Raw genomic sequence first — 26144 nt, 5'->3', positions numbered from 1 at the left:
CTTCTTTTCCCTGACAGCAAGACCTCTTTCAGTCCACCAGTTCATCTCTTACATGGGAATTTGTTGGGATCTGTGCCGGGTTCAAGTGCAGGTAATGCTGTGATGCCGCCCCCAGTAAACACTCTGGCATTTCTGCTTTGTTCTTACATTGGGCTGGGCACAAGGAACCCCCCAGCTTTGTGACTTTCCCAGGCCCTCCCTGAGAAAGGACACACTGGTCCCTTACCAATCAGATCCCCCATATTTCTTGAGGTGTTTTAGCACCCAGCTTTTCCTAACTTGCCCTAGAAAGAAGAGCAAAGTCAATTCTTGGGAACTCACCAGCATCTAAGTTCTCTTAGTACTTTCATCTCTCTGTTTATTCCTTCCTAGTCTAGTGAATTTTATCTAATCTAGGAGTGTGAGGGTTAGGGACCAAAAAAAAAAAAAAAGTTATCATATTCTTTGAAACTGACTGTACTGTATATGTGTCTTTCATTTCTACTTTTTTTCCTATGTCCCCCTGATGGCTAGGCTTTTGAAACTTAGATCTGATCATTGACTCTGACCGTCTACTGGGCCATTCCTCCCTTGAAGTGAGGAAAACTACAAAGTCTCACTGTCTGAATCACACAGGGTTTCTTGAGGTAAAAAGTAGAATTTTACCCAGCGGCAAAACTTACATCTAACTGGACACCGTTCTTTAGGACATAAAGAGACTGCCTCAACTTCCCATCCCCAAAAGAAAAAAAAAAATCAACCAACCACTCCACAATAAAAGTCACAGAAAGGGAAGGGGGTACTTGAGCGCACTGATTCCCATTAACGGTTTGCTAAAGGTTGTCCTCGTTTTTGACCCAGAAAGGGACGCTGCTATTCACTCTCTTCAAACTAAGGTTGGGTTGGTCTTTAAGACAGGACTTTAGGCTAGAACCATGTTATTCATTTAGCTTCTTTAGGACCAAGTTTCTTGGAGGTTGCTTCATAAGTGTTTATTGAATTAACCGGAAGAGCAGTCAGGCAGTCAGAGACAACTGCCCTAAGGCGGTTCAGAGCCAAGTAGTTTATTAATACAGTTGTCCCTCGGCAGGGACAACTGTCCTCTGTGGGGAATTGGTTCCAGGACCCCCAGTGGCTACCAAAATCCACAGCTGCTAAAGTCCCTTATATAAATGTGTGTAATATTTGCACATAATCTACACAATCCCCCTGTATAGTTTAAATAATCTCTGGATTACTTATAATACGTAATACAATGTAAATACTATGTAAATAGCAGTTATACTGTATTGTTTAGGGAACAAGGACAAGGAAAGCATCCGTACATGTTCAGTTCAGATGCAAACATCCATTTTCTTTTTAATATTTTTGATCTTTGGTTAGTTGAATCCACAGATGCAGAGCCCACAGATACGAAGGGCTGACTATAATTTAGCGACAGGCATCAGTACAAATAAAGACCTATCACGGATGAGCAGATAAGCTCTGCCCTGCCCTAAGTTAGCCAGTGAGGCCCGACTTTGTCAGGTTTCCCAGAATCTGTTTTCCTGTGTGTCTGTCCAAGGAGAGAATGCAAGTGCAAGGAGGGCATTGTACAGTCTCATCATGCCAATTCTTCCTTTTATCTGTGGGATGGGACACTTGATTAGTAATTTGTGCCCAGCGCAATCGAGGGAAGAGCATAGGAATTGTAAACATTGGAACATTAGCTTTTCTCCTGGTCTAGACTGCAGAAGACCCAGAACATTGCAGTATGTGATAACTTGGCTACACAGTTACCGAGGGCCTCTCGGTGAGCTGGATGCCTCACTGGCCACAGCTCACACGTGCTATTGTAGAAAGAATACCGGGGGTGCCAGCAATTTGGTGAATATTGGGTAACCGCTCTCTTCTTCTTTATTTCTATCCACAAGACAAGACACACATACTTTTGTTGGTGTTTATTATTTACTTACAGTTACACTTATCTCCAGTTGCTAGTTTACTTTTACCAAACATGTAGACTTTTTGGAACACCCGCAGTCTAGAGCTCACAGTACAGAGTTTTGTGAAATACGGTGCCTATGAGAATTTTCCCATGGTACGTGGAAGCCACCGAGGTGCCCTGAAGCACGGAGCCATTATTAGCATACACGGTGCTCACTCTGGGCTTCTCAGAGAAAATATTCTGGATGCGGAGTACCTGTCACGAAAAGACCACTCATTAGTATACACTATGTGAGCAAACAGCTGTCTAGTGATGTTTTCCTTCCCAAATATCTCAGGATGAATCTATTTTTCAGAAACCAATGAGCTAAAACTCCGTATATCTTCAATAAAAAGTCCTTCTTCTGATGAAAGTGCTAATGTCCTAAGGACATGCACCAAAGTGAACTGTTTATTCCTCAATAGACAGCTTATACAATGTTAATAGTGCAGGCATCCCCTAAAGAAGGAGGTAAGACCCAGCTGGTGCTCTTATTTAATGTGGACAGTGGTCCTCCCTCAGTGGCAAGGGTTTTGCCTTTGAGCCTATAGCGTGGGGAGAGAAACATGGGACAAAATGATGAAGGGAAACCTGGTTAGCCAATGTGGTGACCAGCAGTGTCACAGCTAGAGCCCTCTCACCACTACAGAGTGTCTGGGAAGTGTAAAGAACCCAGGCTACTTTAGAATTCCATCTGGTACTGTTATTGATCCCCCGGATTAACACACTTAACTTTGCTGATCAGTACATATTTAAGCACTCAGGTTTCCAGATAGCCTGAATGAAGTTCATGCAAACAGACTACGGTAAGAATTAAAGCAAAACAATCAGAAATTCATGACTCACAAATCTATATTGGCATCTCTTATTAGAATAGGGTTTGTTCTTTTTTTTTTTTATCTTAAGTGAGATTCTACAATTTCATCTCAGGTTTGTTACACAAAAATACTCAAGCTTGGATCTCATGTAGAAAACATGAGACTGAACTGGAAAAAAAAAGGTATCAGTAATTGTGAAGAAAGAAGTTTTATCTAAAATAAACAAATGATTAACCTTGGAAGTAGATATATAAAAAAGATCCTAAATAATTTTCCAATCATCCTATGGATCATATTTCTGTTCCTTTCAAGCAGACATTGTGGTTGAGCTTTTGTGGGAACATTATGCCTATGGCTTCTAGAGGCACATATCTGAGGCAAGGATAGCTTGCTAGTTTAGGGTAACAAGTCTTCGGGTTCTCAGCTCAGGCTATACTATTGTTTCTTTTTATATTTCCTGGTGTTCTTTTTTAAGAACCTGTCACTAAGATGCTAATAAAAGGGAAATATCTTATATTTTTTAACTGAAGGATAACAATATTGGAAGTAGAAATAGCTTGCATTTTCTAATTTACCCAGTGGGCCAATTACTAGGTTAGAATTTTTTTTTTCCTTTTCTTTTCTTTTCCTTTTTTTTTTTTTTTTTTTTTTTTTGTGAGACAGGGTGTCACTCTGTGGCTCAGGCTGGAGTGCAGTGTCACAATCATAGCTCACTGCAACCTCGACCTCCTGGGCTCGAGGGATCCTCCTGTCTCAGCCTTCCAAGTAGCTGGGACTATCACCATGCCCAGCTAATTTTTAAAAACTTATTGTAGAGGTGGGGTCTTGCTATATTGTCCAGGCTTGTCTTGAACTGCTGGCCTCAAGTAATCTTCCTGGTTTGGCCTCCCAAAGTGCTGGATTACAAGCATGAACCACCATGCCAGGCCTGGCTTAGAATTTGAATCACAGTTTCCCAGCTCCCCAGATCTGGATTCAAACATTCTATCTTTCTTCAAACTGTACTCTCAATGAGGCTACCCAGATCTCTGTATTTAATAATAAAACCTTTCCATCCTCCTGCAGAAATCCTGATCCTCTTTTATCTGATGTACTTTGCCATCTACAAATTTGCTTATTTCTTATGCTTATTGTTCATTGTTACCCCTCCCTAAGAGAAGGGGTCTTTACATGTTTTATTTTCTGATATATCCCAAGCATTAGAACAATGTCTGGCACAATATAGGTGCTCGATAAATTGTTATAAATAAATCTCTGAGTATGTGTGCCAAGAATTTATAGCTATATTTAAATTATTAGTTTTTTTATTATTAAACTTAATGCCGTAGAAAATTCAATGCTATATGTTATTGTTTTTAATGCCATAGAAAATTCAATGGCTGATGCTACTGTCTTTGAAGAGATACTTTTAAAATAACAAAACAACATCTTTAAAGTAAGACATTCTTCAATGCCATCATATATGTTACAACCTGCAGAGAAAAACTCATTTTGTTTTGAAATGACAGTCATTTAAACTCTTTTATTTGAGCTTCATGTTGGGTAGTGTGAAAGAAGATGGTTCCACACATAACTCTCTTTGCCTAACTGCACAACCTACTGAGAGCCTACCTCCTGACTGGAAATATATTACTATCTGGGTCAATATGAATAATCAAGCACATGTCTTTCCATTACTCCCGACAGCAAATATAGCCCTTGCAGGGACAGAACATATTGCCAGGCGTTGATATTAAATTGACAGTTGGTGGCCTGAAAGGGTTCATGAACCATATCTCCATACCTGCCCAAATCTCTTCTCTTATGTAGAATTTGTTCAGTCTACAACATCAAATGGGACCCGCTTAGATTCTCCCAAGTCACCCCGACCAAATTATTCATTCTGGTAGCTTTGCCTATGAACTCAGAGACGTCTAGGAACTTACTTCTGACCCTGGAGGATCCTCAGCATTATAGATGATCAGCTTCATGGCATTAGGATGGCATCCTGCCCAAATATCCCCTGTGGCCGGATCGACAGTTAAGTTATCCACAAGGGTGCCCAACGGTATTACCTTGCAACAAAGAGGGAATAGTGAAGACACTGTCTCAACCATTATTCCCTTTCTTCCCTATTCTCCCCCTCCCACCAGCTCTGTGTGGTACCAGAAATTGTTATCTTTAGGGGACTTGGAGTACAAGCACAATCTCACCCGCATTGCTCCCAAATAGCCATATTTCCCTCATTCAAGGAGCACATTCCTGGGTCAAGCACGGGCCCTGACATAAGAGGCCATGTTGTGTGGGCCAGCCAGGGAACTTGTACCTTCAGCTGAGTTAAATCCCAGTTATCATGTTTTTCCATTACGTGAATGTTCTTAGCCGCCACATCAGCCACATAGACATACCTTTGAAGTAAATAACATTTACATTTAAGCAAATGGCAATGAGAACTAACACTTAACTTTTATTTTGGAGAAGAGGTACAAAAAGTCACACTCGTTCAAAATACCACTGTAATCCCTTTCTAAACCACAGTAAAAGAAGATAATTGAGTGGTGTTTTTAATACCCTTGAAGTGCTTTAAACAGGTTTTGAATATGAAGTATGACTATAATGAAATTGGTGTTTCTAGATGACATATAGGTTTAGTCTTATTACTTTAGAGTAATAAGATATTTTTCGCTTAAATTAAATGGAGGTAAATGGACCTCTTATAAGGCCAGAAGAGGGTACATTTCTAAAAATTGGTGCTTAAAGAGAAGTGCCAGATGACCATAAAGTGCAATCACAATAATTTTTGAAAAGAGGAAGGACACTTAGAGTTGTTTTCCACAGAGATCATCTCTATTCATTATCTCAAATTTATATGTTAATATTCAAGGTACTTCTCTTTTTTCAAAACTTTCAAATTCTAAACACTTATAACATGAAGCTGTTATGAAGTGTTTTTCATAAAATTTCATGCTGCTTAAAATAGTGTTTTCTCATTGAATAGTCTGCGGTCAGAAATCAGTAAGTCTGAAACTTACACAATCACTGTGCCCAATATAAGGCAGACTTCCCTCTCTAATAGGAGTCTTTGAGTAACTGAACTTAGAAAAGTGGTTAAATACCTTCTAGCCTCATAAAGGGCAGAGGTACTGCACATTCATCTTCCTTTTGAGTTTGTTAGGAAAGTGTTTCTAGAGTCATGTAAAAATTTGGAATAAGCACCTTATACCCTTGAGTCCAAATTTCTCCATTTACTGGGAGGAACCTGAAGTCCAAGAGGACAAATGATTTAGGATCACCCTGGCCCATGCCTGATACTTCTACACATACATTGACTATTTAAGTCCAAGGAAGTAAACCTCTTAAGAGAAGGAGTCCACCAAAATGTCAAGGGCAAAGGATAGAAAAATATATAAAAGAGCTTACTTCTGGTCTGGTGATACTGTGATCCCGTTGGCAGAACTAAATCCTTTAGCCACCACTTTGACCCCTATTGGGCTGTAGAAGAGAACGGAACTCCAGCGAAGATCCAAAATCATCTCAAAAAGTACCAAGAAGTAGTTGGTAAAATAGTGATCTCTGGTGGCATAGAACTGTTCTGGTCCGAGAACCACAATGTCATTCACACTGAAGCGAAAAAGAGAGACACAAGGTATTTAAATATCCTGATTGTTGTCAAAATCACTAATCTCTACATAGACAAGTGAGTGCATCAATTCGATAAAGTATACATGTACTAGTGTGGATTAAAGAATTCCATGAAATGTTGTGATTTTGCATTGCCTTGATGGGTTTTCTTTAGCCATTTGTTATTTTCTTACTTTCCCTTCCACAGAGGTCAGTAAAAAGAAATAAATACACAAAGAAACCTCAGACTCCAAAATCTGTTGACTTGTAAATGTTGATAATGGCCATCGGTGGCAGTTACGGTGCAGTTCATTGATGGCTACGGTTTTCCTTCTTCAGGGAATCAGACTTCCCCATCCCCTTGAAGTTAAGCACAGCCATGTGACTTGCTTTGACCAATGACATGAAGTAAGGTGTGTGGCTTCTGAAGACTTTAAGAGCCAGTGCTTGCTCAACCATGGCTCCCTCACATTTCCATAGTAACAAGCAACTTTTCTGATGATAGAGACTGTGGTCCTTCTAGGGCCCTAAATGAGGGTAATATGAAACTGAGTCTCTGAATCACCTACAATAAATACACAGCATGAGTGAGAAAACCAAACCAAACCGAAATGAAACTTTGTGGTTTTGAACCAGTAAGATGATAGGAGTTTTCTTTTCTGTTATTGTAGCATAATCCGATCTATCTTGATCTTTATACTTTCTCTGAGTAGATGGGATTTTGGGTGATATTCTTTCTTATGTTCCTCAAAACCACTATCATTTTTAAATGGAGAGAGCAAGTCTTACTCTTACTACCAGTAAGAAAATAAAGGCTTTTCTATTTTTGAAATGAAAAAATAAAAAAGGACTTGAAAAAATGTAAAAAAAAAAAAAAAAGGATTAAACATTTTTAGATTAAATTTCAGGAAAGGAAAATTTGGATGAATCAGGAAATACTTTGAGGTTTTGACATATAATGATTTTTCCCAAGGTCATTATACATCTGGGCTACTCGTCTGTTTAAGTGTTTCTTCTTCCAGAAAATGTTGCCTGACACCATACATCAAGTTAAATTCCCTCGTAATTTTTCTTCCTTAGCACTCTATTATGCCCCTTGTAAGCACTCACTCAATGCTTGTATCAGGGCATCTCTTTAGCTCCTCTTAGATTCTTACAGCCGCATCTACCTTGTTCTAGCTCCCACTACTTCAACCAATTCAGCTGGGGTCTGACATACTTTCCACAGGTGTATCCCAGCAGGGCCTTACCCCATGCCTGCTGTGGGACTCCTGCCTCCCACTTCCAGACTTCCATGTTGATGTGAAGGCACAAAACACCACCAGACTTGACTTGCAGATGCACAACCAAGAATGTGGGGGAGGTAAGGCCTCTTGAGGCAAACCTTTGACTGACGGGAGATGGGGCTAGCAGATAAACTCTTCTCCCTTTCTTATCTTGGCCAGATTGTCCTGAAATGAGACTTATGTTGCTTACTGGAAGATAATCTCATGATTTCGAGCAGTCAGTTGCACTTAGCAATGGCTGGTTTAATAAGGCGTTTGCTATGGCTTTCCCCCCTTTGTGAGTTTCCTAGGCTGCCATAACAAAATACCACAAACTGGGTGGTTTAAAACGATGGAAATTTATTGCCTCCTAGTTCTGGAGGCTAGGAGTCTAAAATCAAGTTGTTGGCAGGGCCATGCTCCCTCTGAAGGTTCTATGGATCTTTCCTTGGCTCTCCCAGCTTCTGGTAGCTCCAGGCATTCCTTGGCTTGTAGACATATCACTCTAATGTCAGTATCCATCTTCACATGGCATTCTCACCATGTATCTGTCTTCTTATCATGACATCAGTCATATGGGATTACAGGGGCATCCTATTTCAGTATGACTTCATCTTAACTAATGACATCTGCAACGACCCTGTTTCCTAGTAATCTCATGTTCTGAGGAATTGGGGGTTGGGATTTCAGCATATTTTTTTGAGGGGACACAATTCAACCCATAACATTCACCCTTCCTCACCTCAGGCTGGTCTCTCACTTCTGCTGCCTGGGACTATACTCTCTAATAAAATGGTCACATACTGGGTTTTCCCTCGGGCTGTGCTTTCTGGGAAACTCCTCCTATGAGGCCATATACTAATGCATTTGATATGCACAATCCACCAGTTAAGTAAGTCAGGCCAAAGAGAGAATTCCCATTTTGCTGAGGAAATTGAGGTGCAGATTAAGTGACTTATCCACAGTTTCCCGGCAACCCCATGGAAGTCCTGTTCTCCACTACAGACTCAGAACCCCACACCATGTGTTATGGGAGGAGTCTGACAACTTCAGCTTCTCTTACTTCTTTAGCCCTCTGCATTTGGTGCCCCCAAATTCTATGGGGAGAAATTATACATGATGTTAAGAAAGAAAGCAAAGGAGAAGAGATGAACTTTCCTTTCTTTTCCCATTTTTCTCTCCCACAGAACAGTCTATTGTTTTAGAACCAGTGTTTTAGTGTGGAGCCCATTTTATAAAAGACAAATTCTTCACTGTTTGCCACAGCCTTTAAACAGGCAGCCTACCCACTGAAAAACTTATTATTTTTCCGATCTCAGTAAGAAAGATTTTCTTCACTGCAATTGAGAGCGCAGCTTTGAATTCAGATGGACCTAGGTTTACAGCCTGGTTCTGCAACTTATGAATTGTGTGACTTGGGCGAGTTACCTAACCAAAAATTTCTTAAGACTCAGTTTACTCATGCCTATTTCCAAAGGCTGTTGTGAGAATTAAGTTAAATTAAGTATTTTGGCATAGTGCCTGGTACATAGTCAATGCTTAAGAAATGTAATTTTTGTAAGCACTCAAGGGCTTTTAAAAAATTCCACTTTAAAGCTCTGATTGAACAAACAAATGGCCCATCTGGAGGTTGGTTATAACACACAGTGGGTGAGGCTCACAGAACATAACCTACCGGGACAACTAGAAAAGGGTGTATGTAGGTGTTTAAAGAGAACCCAATAGTAGGCATTGAGTTGCTGTGGTAAAGAGGATGGAATTAGAGCTGACAATCTAATTGAGCACCTTTATAGGATTAAAATGCTTTCAACGAGTTGAAAAACATAGAGATATTCAACACTGAATACAGCAATTTCTAGTGAGGTGCTGGGCAGTGTCACCATGGGAATCTTTAGAAAGCTTTAGAAAAATTGCTGCAAAACAAAAGTTTAAAGTGCCTGCTGAACCAAAGAAAACAAAGCACACAGCAAGGGTGCAAAATAAATAGAAGTACTTCATACTTTAATTCCATACCTTGTGAGAAGTTCGTGTTCTATAGTTTTCAAGTATACGAGAGAACGTTCTTGTTCCTCAAATTTAAATATCTCCACAGTGGACTTCATGTGGGGATGATTCACAACATAAAGATACACAGTATGGTCTAAATGGAAAAAAGGCACAATTTTCAAGAAGTTTACTTCTATTGCAACAAACCGACACTAGACTTGTTTTAAAACTTGGTCACTGTCAAGGGTTTTCTTTTCTTGTATCTTGCATTTGACCCCCATAGTCCACCTGATAGGTGAGTCAAATGCCAGACTCTTTTTATTGAAGAAATTGCAGCACAGAAGGTGAATCATTCATTGGCGATCTCACCACCACCAAGCAGCAGAGCCAAGCACAGATGTTTTGCAATGTTCTGTTCAGCCTCATCTGTAGGCCCCTCCAACAGGAAGCTATGGGATATAATGGTGCGTAAACATGCATGTGGTTTCCCCAGAAGGTTTTTCAACAAGAGGAGTGGGTGCAAACAAACAAAACTTTGCTGAGAATTTGTGTGTGTGTGTGTGATAATGGTCTCATGACATTCAACATGAGCTCAAGAAATGTCAGGGCAGTGTAAATACCTTAAACTAAGCAACATTTCTCAGCTAGACAATGAACTTCTGATACAAGTCAACCACCTAAGGTGGCAGTAACAACATTTAGTGAACTCAATGGGTAGGAATGTAAATAGAAATGCAAGAGAAAACAAACTAGCTAATTTCAGGTATTACCAACCTCAAGAATGTTCACCTACCCATTTCATATTGGAAGGTGAACTGCTGCGAGCAGGATTGAGGGTAGTAACCTGGCCTCTCAGAGCCTTAAAGGGTCTGGCCCCATCTTCCCACTGTATGAGTGACTTATTCCACATTCATCTTCCCTACTTCTTTCCTGGATGTAGTTTCCAAGTGTGCTATTGAACAAGCCCAACCTCTGAGATGTAAAGTTTATATCCAGGGTCTCTGAAACACATTGGGCACTTTTATGAAAATTAAGGGAAGGTGCTTCCTCACAAATGAATCTTTCTTCTGGTCTAACTCCATTCTGTTCCAGGGCCCAGGGCTTGGAAAACAGAACATCGGTTGGATTTCAGCGCCAACATGGACCTTTAGTCAGACACTCTTTTGTGGGACACAATCACATGTGCTGTCCTGCTTTTACTTCTTCTACGGCCTCTCCTAAATAAATAAATGTTAAAGGAAGTTCTTCAGATAGAGGTAATATGATACCAGACACAAATTTGGACCTACACAGGGGCATGAAGAGCTGCTAAATATAGTAAATATATGATTAAATATAAACACTTTTTAAATTGTTAATTTCTTTAAAGACAACTGAATAAACCAAAGATAGTTACAATAAAAAATAACATTGGCGGTAATTGTTTTTAAAGCATACACAAAGTATTAATAACTATACTATATAACATCTTTTTTGAGGTATAATTCACACACCATTAGTTCAAAGTTTTAAAATGTACAATTCAGTGGGTTTTAGTATATTCACAGAGTTATGCAACCATAATCACTATCTAGTTCCAGAACATTTTCATCACCCAAAAAGAAATCACCTACCTATTTGCTGTCATTCTCCATTTCCTATACCCCCTGACCCCTGCCAACCATTAATCTACTTTCTATCTATGAATTTGTCTATTCTGGACACTTCCTATAAATGTAATATAATATGTGGCCTTTAGTGACTGAATTCTTTCACCTAATGTAATATATACAAAGCTCATCCATGTTGTAGCATACACCAGTATTTCATTCCATTTTCTTGACAAATAATATTCCACTGTATAAATACATCACATTTTGTTTATGGATTTATCAGTTGATGGTATTTGGATTATTGCCACCATTTGGGTATTAGGAATAATGCTGCTATAAATATTTGTTACAAGGTTTTGTGTGGATATGTTTTCAATTCTCTTGAATATACGTGTAGAGTTGTTGGATCATATGGTAACTCTGTGTTTAACATTTTGAGGAACTGCCAAATGCCCTCCAAAGTGGCTATGTCATTTCACAATCCCATCAACAAAGTATGAGCATTCCAATTTCTCCACCTCCTTACTGTCTGTTATTTATTTATGCTTTAAATTTTTGCCATCCTAGTGGGTATGAAGTGGTATCTCATTCTGGTCTTGATTTGCATTTTTCTAATGACTAAGGATGTTGAACATCTTTTCATGTGCTTATTGGCCATTTGTATACCTTCTTAGGAGAAATATCTACTCATATTTTTTGACCATTTTTTAATTGAGTTATTTATCTTTTTGTTGTTGAGTGGTAAGAATTCTTTATATATTCTGGATATAAGCCTTTCATCAAATATATTATTTGAGAATATTATCTCATTCGTTGGGTTGCTTTTCACTTTCTTGATGATGTCTTTTGAAGCATAAAAACTTTTATTTTTGATGAGTCTAATTTATCTATTTTCTAGGTTGTGTTTTTTAATGTCACACAGCTGTTTTCAAAGGACCCTTAATTTATACCTCAGATTTCAGAGAACAGTATTCAAACAGGTTGTGACAGTCAAATAAGAAGAAAAGTGGATAGGAGGCACAGAAGGAGACCACATACAGCAGAAATTACTAGCCTTCTTTCTTTGATGCAACATTTAAAATGTTTTTACACACATTCAGCATGTCACAAATATACATCTTTATGATGAAATAGCATCTTCCCTCTTCCTTTAACATAAATATTGAGCAGTTGGGGATGAATGGTTTCTATTTCCCTCATTTCCCCCTTATCCTTAAGCATTCAGGCTTTACCTTTGTCGATGAAAATACTGATCCCATGTGGATTAAATAATTCTTCGTCAAATCCATCACTGATTTTTAGTGCTTGTGCTCTTGGGTTTTGCTCATTCAGATCCATCAAGAAGATTTTTCCTGGCTCATCTGGTGCAAAGTTTGGCATGCCTAAATATTTTAATCCCTTAAAAAATAGAGAATAAGTATGCACATATATACATATCAAAACAACATTTTCATACATAAGCTAAAACTCAAAGCTAAACAGAAACGTTCAAAGTTCTAAATCTCTTTTCTATTTTTGGGATTTATCATTCTGTCAGCTGTTGCCATTATCTGATCTGGGAGGTTACCAATGCCCTGTGAGGCATTGGCCATGAATATGGGAAGAAACATATTAAAGATAAGGAAGAACTTTTAATTTAGAGAGAAGGAGCTAAGCCAAAAAATATAATGGAAGAAAATAGGCTGTGTAACTGTGTGTGAATTCCTTGGCCTATCTGAGCCTCACATTTCTCATTTATAAAGTGAGGAAGTTAAAATGTGTGATTGTAAGATTCTTTCCAGTGCTGATATTCTGCAATTAATTTTCCTGAAAGCAGATAGAATGGGTGTATGGTTTAATTTTATTACTCCCATCCCTACATTGATTATATCATATAGTTGCTAATTGTAGACTCAGCTAAGAGTTAACATGGGATGCCAGTCATAAAGTTGACTACTTTTGACCTATTTCATTTCTATAGGCATGTGTGAATAGTCTGACATGAATGCTTTCCTCTAAATATTGCAAAAAGTTTATTTCAGTAACTTGAACAGTGTCCCTTTCTGCTAGCAGGACCAGATATTTACCAACCAACAATAGGCACGCTGAATGCATTGAGCTTTTGCTGCATCCAAGTTCACTGTGTCAAACCTTGGGATTGGTTTATTCTAAACCAATCACAAAGCAGTCCACTTCCTCCCCATGTCCGTCCCCTATCACTCTGATATATATCAATGTCAACAGCTTTAGATCTTCTCCTGTACCCTTATTTCCATTTATAGCCAATTTAAATTTTCTCCTTCCTAGTTCACCTTCTCACCTTCTGTCTCTCTCCCTCTCCCTGCCCTTTCTTTCGAATACATGTGCACATGCACGTATGCACTTATAATACTATTCTTGGTCCTTCCACTGCCCTCCTCCTTGGGGTAGTCAACCTTTTCTGAACAACCCTGCCTACACCTTCAAGCTTTTCCTAGAACAGTCCTTCAGTGCCCAAATCTAATGCACCAGTACTTACTGGGGGAAAACTAAACAACACTAGGAGAAAATTAGATTTTCCCCAGTCAACTGGCACTACTGAAGCCCATCAGAGGAGGCGCTTTCCCCTCTTCCATTCTCCTTAAGTCAGCACACCTGCGGAGGGATTGGCATGACCTTAGCCACAAACTTCTGCTTCCAGATCTCCATTCTATCCTCATCAACAGACCCTCTTTTAAGGAAGCCACATCCCTTGCTTCCTCATCAAATTCTCTGCCCTGGTCTGCTAAGGCGAGTCTAAATTCAAGGTGAAAAACTCCACTACAAAGTCATCATCCCAACTTCAGCCAGACATTCAGTACTGTTTACTGATTATTTTGTTCATTCTAATAGGCAATCTATTGGATTTCTCCAAGTATCTGTTCTAATTTATTTCATTATCTTTCAGAGCCCATATCTTCTTTCTCTTTAGTCTGAATGGGTGACTTTATCTCCTACTTCTCTGAAAAGACCATGTCATTTAACATGAATTTCCCTGATTCTCTGCTTTCTGCCTCAGTAATTCTTATTCTGTTTTATTTATTCTCTTCCTTTCTCCCTCTTTCCTCAAGGAAGGAGGATTCCTCTTCTGTTCTTAGGTTAACTCCCTCACCTGCTTTCTTGGTTCCCTATTCCCTAGGGCCTGTCTTTAGAAATTACACCCTTTTTCTCTTGCTTTCCACTCATATTTCACCAACAGTCCCTTCTTTGGCCTCAAAAATTGCTCAAGATTCTCCTTCCTTCAAACAAATCTTCTAATTTTATTGCCCCTATATATATTTGCATTTAGCTCTCTTCTCCTTACTATCAAATTTCCTAAAATAAAAATAAAATTCTTAGAAACATCACCTAATTTTGTTGCCTGATTCTAATTGCTATAATTCTCAATTCCCTGAAACCAGTGTTCTATTCCTACGTGTCTATAGTTAACACCCCCATAAAGGTGATATTGTTGGTTTCCAAATGACTTTATTTTGATAACTTTCTACTTTCCTTACCTGCTTCTCTGTGGCATTTGACTCTATACCTCCTTCTTTCTTGTCAAAAAGTCAGAAGTAGAGTTTCCAGCTGGAAGTCCTGCTTCTCTTCCTGCCTCTTGGATTTCTTCCTCCTTCTGTCCTCCTCCATCCCTCCTCCCTTCTCGCCCTATACTCTTTCCTTGCGGATTTTATTCATAAGGTTTCTGGTATTTCCTCTATACCAAGGGCTTTCAAGTGTACAATTTATCAGTAACATTTCCTTGGAGTTCTAGCTTGCATTCCCAACTTCTTCCTAAAAGGCAGCTCAAAATTAACTAGTCAAAATCAAAATCAACATTCTCCCCTCAAATCCTTCTTCTCATTTATATGTTTTTCTCAGTTAAGGGCATCACTATCCTCCCCAACTTCAGACCATGAAATTCAGTCTTCAAGTCCACCATTTTCCCCATAGCCAATTTTTTACCAAGCTCAGTGGCTCAGAGAATAATGGCCCTGGAAAAATTATGTATATCAGAGGCATCTAATCCCACACCTTCCCTTTCACATGAGGGAAATGAGGCCTAAAGAAGCGATTTGTTGAAATCACCCAGATCATTAATTGTTCAGCCTCTTTCTGCCACATCATAACGAAAGGACTGAAAGCAAAGAATATTGCTCAGGAAGGCAGCTCAATGCAGAACACTATGGCAAGTACCTTGGTAGTGTGGGGGCGTGTGGAGGCATGTTAGTGAGTGGAAAGACTGGCTGGCCTAGAAATGGAAATAATCTGATAGAGAGGTAAGGATGGGACACTGCAAACAAACTTGACCTAGATGTAGTGTGATAAAGGATGAAACATTTCTGATAAATGGCCTCACATTCACCTAGTTTTCTGTTCAAGGCAGTCAGGTAGGAATGTGTGGCAACAAATCTATTGTGTGCTAGTGAATTGCAAGCAATTCTTTTGCTACTGCTCCCCAGTGAAAATGGTGAAAACCACCTGGAGGCATCTTATTTTTCCCAACAGGCTACAGATATATATGACAGTCATTGAATTCTTCCACTGTCCTCATCCACCAGCACATGCATTCAGTAAATACTCAAGCACCTGCATAGGTAGTGTGTTAGGAGCTGAGTGTGGCAATGCACACTCCGAAGTCCAGACTTCAAGGATCTTGAAGTCCAGTGATAATACAACAAGCAAACACATCAGTACGGTATGGTCTATAATAGCCTAAGCCCAGGGGATTTTGGGGACCATTGAAGAGGCACCTCACCCCACAAGACATAGCCAGGGAAGATGTTCCTGAGGAAATAAAATGTCACCATAATGAGGTTGCACAGAGAAATAGGAGCTAGCTGGCAAAGAGTGAAGAAGGGAGTAATCTTTGAGGCAAAGAGAAGCATATACCAAGTTCCAAAGCAAGGATGAAGACACCCTGCTTCGCACCTTTAAATAGACTAGAAATATCTATTGCACTGAATTACTTTCTAAATCTTCAGCTTCCAAACATCTTCTAGGATAGCAAGTGAGGGTGATAGGAGAAACCAAGGCGAACAAGGTCTTGAATTTATTACTGTGAAGAAAGATTAGAAATAAGCAAAGAACAGAATCCCTAGTCTATGAGTTGTTTGTTCATTTACAAAGAGTTCTATAATTTAGAACTTCATGTTAACATTTTATCATAAAATTATTCGTAATAAAAAATGTCTATGTTCTGTATAGTGATGATTCAGAACTTTTAGTTCCAGGGAAAATTTTTAAAAAGCATACTATTGTAGGAAGGACAAATATTGTTTGATAACAGCCAAGAGATCTCCTAGTTATAGAATAATCATGTTTAGTGGTCTATTTGCCATAACATTGAGAATCTAAATTGACAACAGAAAATGTAAGTCAACAAAGAAATAGCTTTTCTAGACCATTTTGCTTTATACTTGATTTTGGAGGAAAACTAAAACTTCCATATAGACCAGCATCTGTACCAGCACCAGTAACAGTTTAAAGTCCAAATGACAGCCTCACTGTACTCCACTGTGCATACTTAAGAATTTAGAAACTCAAGCTATGATTATTATATATGCCCCTTTTTTTGGCCAAAAATATTTAGATTCAAAATTCATACCCTTAGCTGGCATTTTATTGGCAAAAATGGAAAATTAGACACGCAATTTCAGCAATCAGATTTCACATAAGAAATGAGGTAAATCTACTTTTTCAAAATCTTAATTCCTGTTTCAAAGCGCACCGATTTAACAGATACATGACAATTTTCAACTTCTCATAAATATGCATTTTTTTGTTTATTGAAATTTTATCTTTGGCATAGATTCCTGATTATCCCAAACCTGTGAAGGTGGTGTTGGGAATAAAATGCAGGCTTTTCTCTACTTCTCTTTGAAAGACTTGGAAGGAATGACAGGGAACTAAGACGAAAAATGCCCAGGGTTCTGAATCAAGTAACATGGCTTAACATTCGATCCACAAACATTTATGGAGTTCCAAACACAGGAAGGCATGGTGAGAGGAATGAAAGTTAGTGAGAAGATGACTACCAGAAGCTGAGGCCCAGTCAAATAGAGCAATGATGGGGATGGACAGCAACAGGACTGATCTGGAGAGTAGCCTAGGAATCGAATGAAAATCAATACACATTTATTGAAACCCTACTGAGTGTGCAACTGCTCACAGGGAGCTGCCCACCAGGGTGCAATCAAAGCTGGGCATTCCTGTGGTGTTCTAATTAGCCCTTCGGAATCCTGTTTTGGCTTTGCTCATTAACTGGTTTACCCAGAAGCGGAATGAAAGGGTGGGGATGCATCTGGCAGCTCTAGACAACAACATTTATGCACTGTCTATACAGCTATTGACGTGAGCATCAGAGCAGCATGGAAAATACTCACACTGGAGATAAAAGCCAGCCCACTAGGAAGTATATCAATATCTTCAGAGCCATTTTCTGCAAAAGAAGTGTAGAATCAGAAAAATGCATGTATGAAGGCTTCAAAAAGTAAATCTCACAGTCCAAACTTTGAACTTCTTTTGGAAACTACACTGAGTTTTTCAATCATTAACTTGGGAAACTATATTAACTTTCAGGAATCCCACAGGCATGTTACTCTACAATAAAACCTGAGTCAGACTCCTCAAATACTAAATTCTTTTTTTAGAACTTCATTTTCAAGAGAAAAAGGCAAATAACTAGGAAACAAACTCATATCCTAGATTTATTCTTTAAGTAACAATTTCCAGGACATGTCCTGAGAGATTCAGCTTGATTCCCCATAGAATGCTGCTCAACATTTGGATAACATTTGGAAAGTCCTCATTGTGAACGTCTCTTATAGGCCCCTCTGACAAGCATTCCTTCTCTTCCAATTTGTTTTTGAGGCCTAAAAAAATCTATCATTATACAATCTTATTGCAAAGTTACTGAGTAATTGTTCTCTGTTATAAAAACATTAGGTCTTAGGATGAACTATTGAGTATAAATGAATGTAAGTTTAATTAGATCTTTTTCTCATTGAGAGCTGGTTTTGAGCATTTTTCTATGAAAAGAGACATATAATAAGTAAGTTTTGACTGAAAACAGGATTAAAAAGGGATTATCATGGCTTCTAGTAGCAAGACAGAGCCACATATGAGAGAGAATAATGTGCTCTTAAAATGTGATGTTCACACTCTCCCATCAAGAGGAATGGTCTTGGCCAGGCATGGTGTGGCTCACACCTGTAATCCTAGCACTCTGGGAGGCTGAGGTGGGAAGATCCCTTGAGCTCAGGAGTTTGAGACCAGGCTGAGCAAGAGTGAGACCCCATCTCTACTAAAAATAGAAAAATTAGCTGGGCGTGGTGGTGCATGTCTGTAGTCCCAGCTACTCGGGAAGCTGAGGCAAGAGGATCTCTTGAGCCCAGGAGTTTGAGGTTGCAGTGAACTACGATGACACCACTGCATCTACCCAAGGTGACAGAGCAAGACTGTCTCAAAAAGAAAAAAAAAAAGAAGTAAGGTCTATATCCTCTCCCCTGGAACCTGGATGGAACTTTGTCACTGCCTTGACAATGGAATGAGATGAATGTAATGACACATGACAGCCAAGATTAAGTCATAGCCATAACTGTCACTGGCGCATGCTTGCTTTCCCACTCTCTCCTCACTTTACTCTCTCTTTCTCTCACTATCTCTATCTCTCTCAAGGCATGCACCTTAGAAGACTTGAACCGAAATGTAAGAAGTCTGGTGACTGTAAAGCTACAGAGAGACCACATAATGTGGAGAGAAATGGCAGAGCAGCCGCAGATGACTCCAGATCCCAGCCTTTGAGTGGCCCTCACTAATGCAATGGAACAGGTGAAATGTCTCCACTGCACCATGCCAAAATTGCAAATTCATGAGCAAAATAATTATTGTTTTAAGTCATTAAATTTTGGGGTGGTTTGTCACACAGTCATAGTAATTGGAACATGTGGGGAAATGGTTACCTGGGGTGGCGGGTTACAAGGGTGTCAAAAGGCGTTTGGGGGAGGACAGGGTAGAATATGAAAAAGAAAAGTGGAACAAAGACAAAGAAAATGCAAATTTGAAACAATAGTATGGTGAGCAATAGGCATTGAAAACTAGAGAACAGAGAAAGATTTCATTCTGTTCACTATACTGAAGGTTGAAAGTAATCCTCAACTAGTCATGAAAAAATTCTAGTAACCAGAACTTCCCATTTCCTAAGCTTTCCAGTTAATCAAGATTTACCTATATATGGTACCTGGATGACTGTTTCTACGTGAGTGACATAGACATTGGGAGAATCCAGCAGATTGAATTAAACAACTTAAAAAAGCACATTGAACACAGATTGGTGACATTCTGCCGTTTTTCTTGCCCCTCTGCACACCCTTTCTTGGTTTCCTTTTACCTTAATCTCCTCCCCACCTCTAAGTGTGAATATTGTCCAGGCTCCATCCGTCCTTGGCTCTTTCTCAGGGCAGAGCATCCATCTCACCTGCATAGTCCACTCCAGTGGATCATGGCAGGTGGCGTCATCTTTCACCCACATGCTCTTGACTCTCCAAGCTCTAAATCAAGCCCAAATATTTCTCCCCAGTTCCAGATCTCTCTATTCACCTGTACATTGGGCATTCAACCTGGCTTTTTCATTTCTCATATTCAACAGGTCCCAAATGGACCTGGACATTTCTCCCTTGAATCCGCTCCATTTTCTATATTTCTACTTCTATGGATGGTGCTTCTATTCCCCAAGTATCCAAAGCAGAAACCTTGGAGTTATCTTTGATGCTTCCCTTTTTCCTTAATTTCTAACTCCAGTTGATCACCAGTCAATCATTCAAGCTTTAGAACTTCCTCTCAGGTTTCTACAATAGCTTCCCAATAGGTCAGCTTTACTATTCTACAACCATTCTCTGCACTGCTGACAGTCTTTTTTTTTTTTTTTTTTAAATAGTAAAGCTGACCTTGTCACTCCTCTGCTTAACACCTTTCAGAGGCCCACTAGGGCTGGCAGTATAAATCCTAAGCTCTTTGGTCTAGATCCAGAACCTTCCAAGCTTTGGCCCCAGTCTCAGTTCTTGTGGCTCCCACCCTCCACTCCACATTCCAGCTGGGCTGTGGCACTTACTACTGTGCTGTTAGTAGTCTATGAATTGTGCCAGACTCATTTACCTGCATGCCTGTACAAATGTTGTTTTCTCTTTCTTGGCACACTCAGACTTTTCCCACCCACTCTCACCTCCACTTGGCCAATGTCACAGCTCTTGGAATGAGCTTGGGGGCCACCCCCTCACCCTACCCAAACTTATCCATTTTATGTACTAATATGGTCACCTGTGAATACCTCCACCAGGAGATTTTTCACACTGGGCTGTACCCCTCTGCTCACGTGTTCATTTCCTACTAGACAAGAAGCTTCCTAGGAACAAGGACTGGGTTATATTCAGTGTTGTATCCTTGCACCCAACATAATACCTCCCTTCTCTCTGTAGAAGTTCTTAATAAAAGCTGGTGGCATCGATAAATAAACACTTCTAGTTTTTTGAACTTTGTCTTATTTTGAGGTTAAACTATTGACAAGTGAGTGTTAACTTCCGAGTCCAAGATATCCTGAGTTGTGTGCTCTCTGTGGCTCCTTTTCTCTTCCAAGCAGCACTTTATATGTCTCCTATGACAGCATAAACTACCTCAATAACTCACCTACAACAGAGTGGGCATTTTGCAGAGATGCTGTGCCTGTCTTTATTAACTGGCTCTACCCAGAGCTTGGGAAATCTGGTGCTTTGCACTCAGAAGTGGAAAAGAATTACCATGCAAGACTGCACAATATTTCCACCCCTCCTTACCCTTGCCTACGCTGCACCTGCAATGATGGGCCTACAGCATCTCAGCAACAGTGGCACTTGTGGGAGCAAGAGCCCTGGGACACCCTCCTCTGAGTCTTTCCAAGACACTCATTAGCCTGAGCACAACTATCATTAAAAACCTGCTGCTAAGTCTAAAAACAGTCTTATAAATTGGTGCCCACTGCTTTGTAGCCGTCAACCCTGCTACTACTTGGCATGACTTCATTTCTTCAATCCTTTCTTCATTTCTTCAATCATCCCCTACAGGCACTCTGAGAAAGGGACACGCCAAACATTAGTATATCAGTTAATTTTATCGTTACCATTTCACATCATGGAGAGAAGTTCCTGACAACCAGTCAAGAAAACAAATGGAAACTACTATGGAGCAGAAGCAAATCTTGGAGCCATGAGAGGCTACAGAAGGGAGATGGGAGAGAAGGGAAACTGGGAAGGGACCAGAAACACAGGCTGCCTGCTTGATAATCCTGCCCAGTTAAAGTCCCGATAAAGCTATTCATGTTTCAAGTGCAGTTTTGATTAAATTCCAAGGACAGCCAGATAACTTCCTAGTTAAAACAATCCTTGACCCTCAAAGCCTTGGAAAAAAGATTACATAATATACACAGATCTATGAGATACAATTTCTAGAGGGAGACATATTTCACATTTCAATGTTTTTTTCTCAGAAAAAATACTTGGGAAGCAAAACAAACAAAACAAAGAGTTTTTTCCACCCATAAAATTAACCTCAAAAGTCTGGGTTTTGAAAAAAACACAAATGAGAACTTTTTTCTAGCTCTGTTACAGCCTAAAATCCTCAGTGGCTTTCTATGTCTTCTTAAAGCCTCCTACTCATTGACTAGTTGGGTCTTAGGAGTATTATCTTAGTAGTTATCTTTATGTAAATATCTAGCCTGCTTTGTTTTGGTTAGCCTGTATTTAGCAATATTTCTCCTGTTTGCATCTCATATTTTCTGTTTTCTGCTGCATAATTCCTTCCTGGCACTTTCACAATAAACTGTGTTGTCAATAGATAAGAAAGGTAGTGTTACGCAACAGAGAGTACAAAGGCCTAGAAGAAAAACACTCTGGTTCATAATCTAAGCCCATCACCCTCTAGTTCTGGACCACAGTGCAAGTAACTTAATTCTTCCATGTGTCAATTACCTAATCTGCAAAGCACAAATAGCAGCACCCCATTTACAGATCAGTTATGAGGATGATGTTGCTGTTAACAACAGACTCAACGGTGTGCTCACAGACCCCAGACCTTTAATAAGGCAGCTTTTTAAAAAGATATATATCAGTATCGTCCTACTAACAAATGACCCATGATCATTCTAACTTGTTAAGTTCTCCAAACATAAAATGCCCACATGCCAACAGACCTGGCATTTTTTTCCTTCTGCTCCCAACCAGCTACTATTTAAGTCATTCTCTTCAAAATATTTGCATAATCAGAATATGGAACTATGACTTACAATATTAACTCTAGTTTTAGCTTCTCAAATCTAGTTGCATGACACAATTCAAGAGTCAGATGTGCCCTTAGCCATCATCTAGTCTAATTGTCCCTCTAAACTACTTGGCAGGCTCATACCTTCTGAGAGATATATGTGTAGTAAGTATGAATATTGCTCCATAAAACAGTGGACAAATGAGTGAATGTCACATTTTCTTAGTTTTCAAATCAAATTAAATCTGACCCTGATCCCTCACTCCACTAAGCTGGTGGGAAATTTAATTTGAGTCATTAGTGGGTCTCTTTGTTAGGGCTTTGCAGTGATTCTAGGTGGTGGGTTTAAAACCAGGCAGATTGTTTTGGCAAGGCCATCTGGCTTTATTTATCACTGAATTAGTGACGAGGTTCTATGATCCCTTTAACGTAGACAGTTCTGCCTGTTGTGCATGGACACAAGGTCTTTGCTTAGGCTGGGACACAGGGTCCAGCCTTCCAGAAGAATTCTGAGGTTTTGCTCCTCCTCAGAATGCTGTCAGGGACCCTTTAGTCAAAGAAACCCACATATTCTTATCCCTTCTCCATCAGAATGCCTTGCAGGAGCTCATGTTTTAAGAACAAAAGTTAGGTTCCTTCTGCTTTCCAGCTGCCAGCACGAGCCATCTCTAAGGCTAGGTTACTTTTTTTTAGAAATTGAGAAGGGAAAAAAAAGGCAGAAAAACCAAATCAAAAGGACTCTTTTTCTGTTTCTTTTTTTTTTTTTTTATAACACAGCAAGAAAAATAAAAAATAAAATTCCTATCACAAAATAAACTATCCTGTCACATTCTAATAACTAAGTCACAGTCCTTGTCCATAGGGAATTTACAATCTGATAGTGAGAGAGAGAACACTGCTAGCTATAAAATAAGGCATGTGGTAGGTGTCATAAGTGAATCAGACTTTGAGTGCTGTGAGAATTGGGAGGAAGGAGACGAATTTGCAGCTGATTTCAGTAAGCAGAGATGGAAGGATCAGTGCAGAGAATTTCATAAACAAAGGTGAGAAAGTAAAGAACACTTTCCCAAAACACGGAACAAAATCTAGCCTGAATTTTTTTTTTTTTTTTCCTACTAGCAGTGTCAGGAAGAACTGGAGGCTTGGAGCCCAAATAAGAAGTCGTGGCAGAAACTAGTCAGTGAGATCAGCCCCGTGTTGCGGCACAGAGGGGACCGATGCCAACAGGTGTCATGTGGAAGCAGGAAGGACAAGGGGGAAACAAATGGTTCCTGGTTTCTGAACCGAGTCTCTTGAGAATGGGGATATCATACACAGCAGAAGTCTAGAAGAAGAGCTGGTTGTGAGCAGGAGAATGAGGGGGAATGGCAGAAATGAAAGTAGCTTTCTTTTGAGGTGCATCTAACCTTTAAGTGACTTAAAAAGAAGGCCTGCAGTTTGAGAGGTTAGGGATCAGACTGTGGAATTTATATGAATTTTTTAAAAGATATCTTGGTAGTGCAGTTCTTGAAGGTAGGGGCTAAATCATATTACTCTTGGTACTTGCAGATAAATTTTGAAGGAAATAACCCTTGAAGCCGGGAATGCCTCCAAGGAAAGGGAGAGAAGAAAGGAAGAAGAAAGAAAAAAATAAGAAAGGCAGGTAACAGAAGATAGGAAGGAGAGGGAAATGTCACAGAAGGGAAAGCAAGAGAATTCAGCAAGGGAATGGCCAAGGTATAGTCAATGACATTCTTTAAATGATGGAGAGATGTCAGTAATCAAATGGACTGAAAAAAACCTACTGATTTTGGCATGTAGGAGACCCCTGGAGACCTTGGATGGGGTAGGTTGGATAGAGTAGATGGGTCAGAAACCTTACTGGGAGTGTCTAAGGAGTAACAGGTAACCGAGTGAGTGGGCAGAGCTCAGTGAGGAGGACAGCAACCAAGGAATTGTGCTGGTCCCTCTTGGTACTGTGATATTATCATAATATACCTACCGAGTCCCTCAATAAGGTGGCAGTTTTGGGGTTCTACTGACTCCACTTCTCGAGAAGCATTCATTCTTTCTCTGAAGAAGAGACAAAACAACCCTAAAGGTCAAGGCATAGCCTTCAAAATCTATGTCTAAATGTGGCCTGTAATCACCTTCACATTGCTTAATTCCCTTTATCATAATTTATGAATGACATAACAAGTAAGTGGGCACCTCCTTTCATTTATGTTTCTTTATATAATGTAAACATTATGTGGGGAATATACCTCAGCTAACCTCAGCCAACCTCAGCTCGTTATTGCTGAAAGACTAAAATGCAATTATATGTAGTAAACACTTTGCTGCCCAAATAAAAGACTATTTAATAGTATGAGTAATTGGACAATATTATTAATTTAAATATACAAAATAGCATTATTCAATTTTCTAAAGTATTGTCTATTGTAAACCTACACTTTCTCCCCTTCATCCTGTTTAGTCTTACCCTTTCAACCCTTCCTTCGAAACTGCTTTCCCAAAGTTCAACAGTCTTCTAATATGTAAACCCTGTAATTTTTGCTTTAATCTTATTTTTTAAATTTTATGCTGACTTACTTTGCAAATATGTAAATTCATTAAACTGACCACAATTTAAACAATTGGCCAAATTATTTTTCAATATAGTGTTCTTGTTTCTACAGTGAAAAATTCTTTTAACTATCAGGGAGAATTGTAAATTTTTATTAAGCTATATTCAGGAAGACTCTATACTCAGACTTACCTTACAGTCCCTTATAAAAAAATATCCCTTAGATCAACTTTATTATTTTTTTTTATGGCTTTCTCATTTGTTGCACTAGGAGAAAAAAATGTAACAATAAAACTCTCAAGCTGAACTATAAAGTATTACGAAAAGTCACAAGGCACCAGAACAGATTCTAGACATGAACCTAATCAGCTTCTACCTACAGAAATAAATAAAAACAACCCAGAGATAACTGAAGGCAAGCAGAGGCTTTAGATCCACTCAGGAATGTATTCCACTTAACCGGTTCTTCTTTCTAGCCCAGGATTGACTTTTCCTGAGACATTTCTAGAATGGCTATCACCACTCGATCTTCCACTTCAAAAGATCAAGTGCCTACAAAATGCCAGTTACCACCTGCAGGTTTCAGCTCGTTGTCCTGCTGTCTGGCTAGCTCTTTGCATCTAGGATGGATGCCAGTACTTCTGTGTTTGCCGGGCTGGGGCAATGTCTCAGTCAGCCTTGCACAGCTGGTGGCCTGATCCTCTCCCCTAAGTCCAGCACTTCCAATGGACTTTTTCTTTCGCAAGCAGAATGTATAGGGCGACCTGGCAAAGGGGCCAGAAAATACGTGAAAGCATTTCCACCCGACTGTTTTAGGAAAGGCGAGCAGTCAGCTCACTCTGGACCTAAGTGATTGCCAAGGGATAGTTTACTGGATGGGATTGAAGAACGAGGTTCCAAAGCTGCTCATTCCTACCCATTAGACAGGCAGTAGTGCCAGGCAGCCGTTGACTAACTTGGAGGAGGAGAGAAAAAGAAGCGAGGACGACCCCATCAAGATGCCACTCACCTAAACTCCAGTAACCTCTCCCCGATTAAGGCCAGGATGGCCCCCAGCAGGGTCAGCGCCACTAGCTTCCCCATGCTCTCTGGGTGCGCGGTGACAGCGTGCGGCGCCGAGCGCTCCGGGAG

General features: G+C 39.7%; 1 protein-coding gene across 1 annotated transcript; it reads right to left on the bottom strand.

Moving 5' to 3' along the window:
• Window positions 1-1892: 1892 nt before the first annotated feature.
• Window positions 1893-26144, bottom strand: PON3 (paraoxonase 3). The gene is made up of 9 exons (XM_069462733.1): window positions 26023-26144; window positions 24450-24520; window positions 17566-17621; window positions 12439-12604; window positions 9642-9768; window positions 6163-6363; window positions 5069-5150; window positions 4689-4817; window positions 1893-2161 (listed from the first exon to the last, which is right to left on the bottom strand). Exons 1-9 carry the CDS (start codon window positions 26094-26096, stop codon window positions 2003-2005), a joined length of 1065 nt encoding a protein of 354 aa, XP_069318834.1. The 5' UTR covers window positions 26097-26144; the 3' UTR covers window positions 1893-2002.

This window comes from Eulemur rufifrons, chromosome 29, assembly GCF_041146395.1.
Source record: "Eulemur rufifrons isolate Redbay chromosome 29, OSU_ERuf_1, whole genome shotgun sequence".
NCBI classification, from domain to species: domain Eukaryota; kingdom Metazoa; phylum Chordata; class Mammalia; order Primates; family Lemuridae; genus Eulemur; species Eulemur rufifrons.
This window is presented reverse-complemented; position numbering and strand designations above follow the sequence as displayed.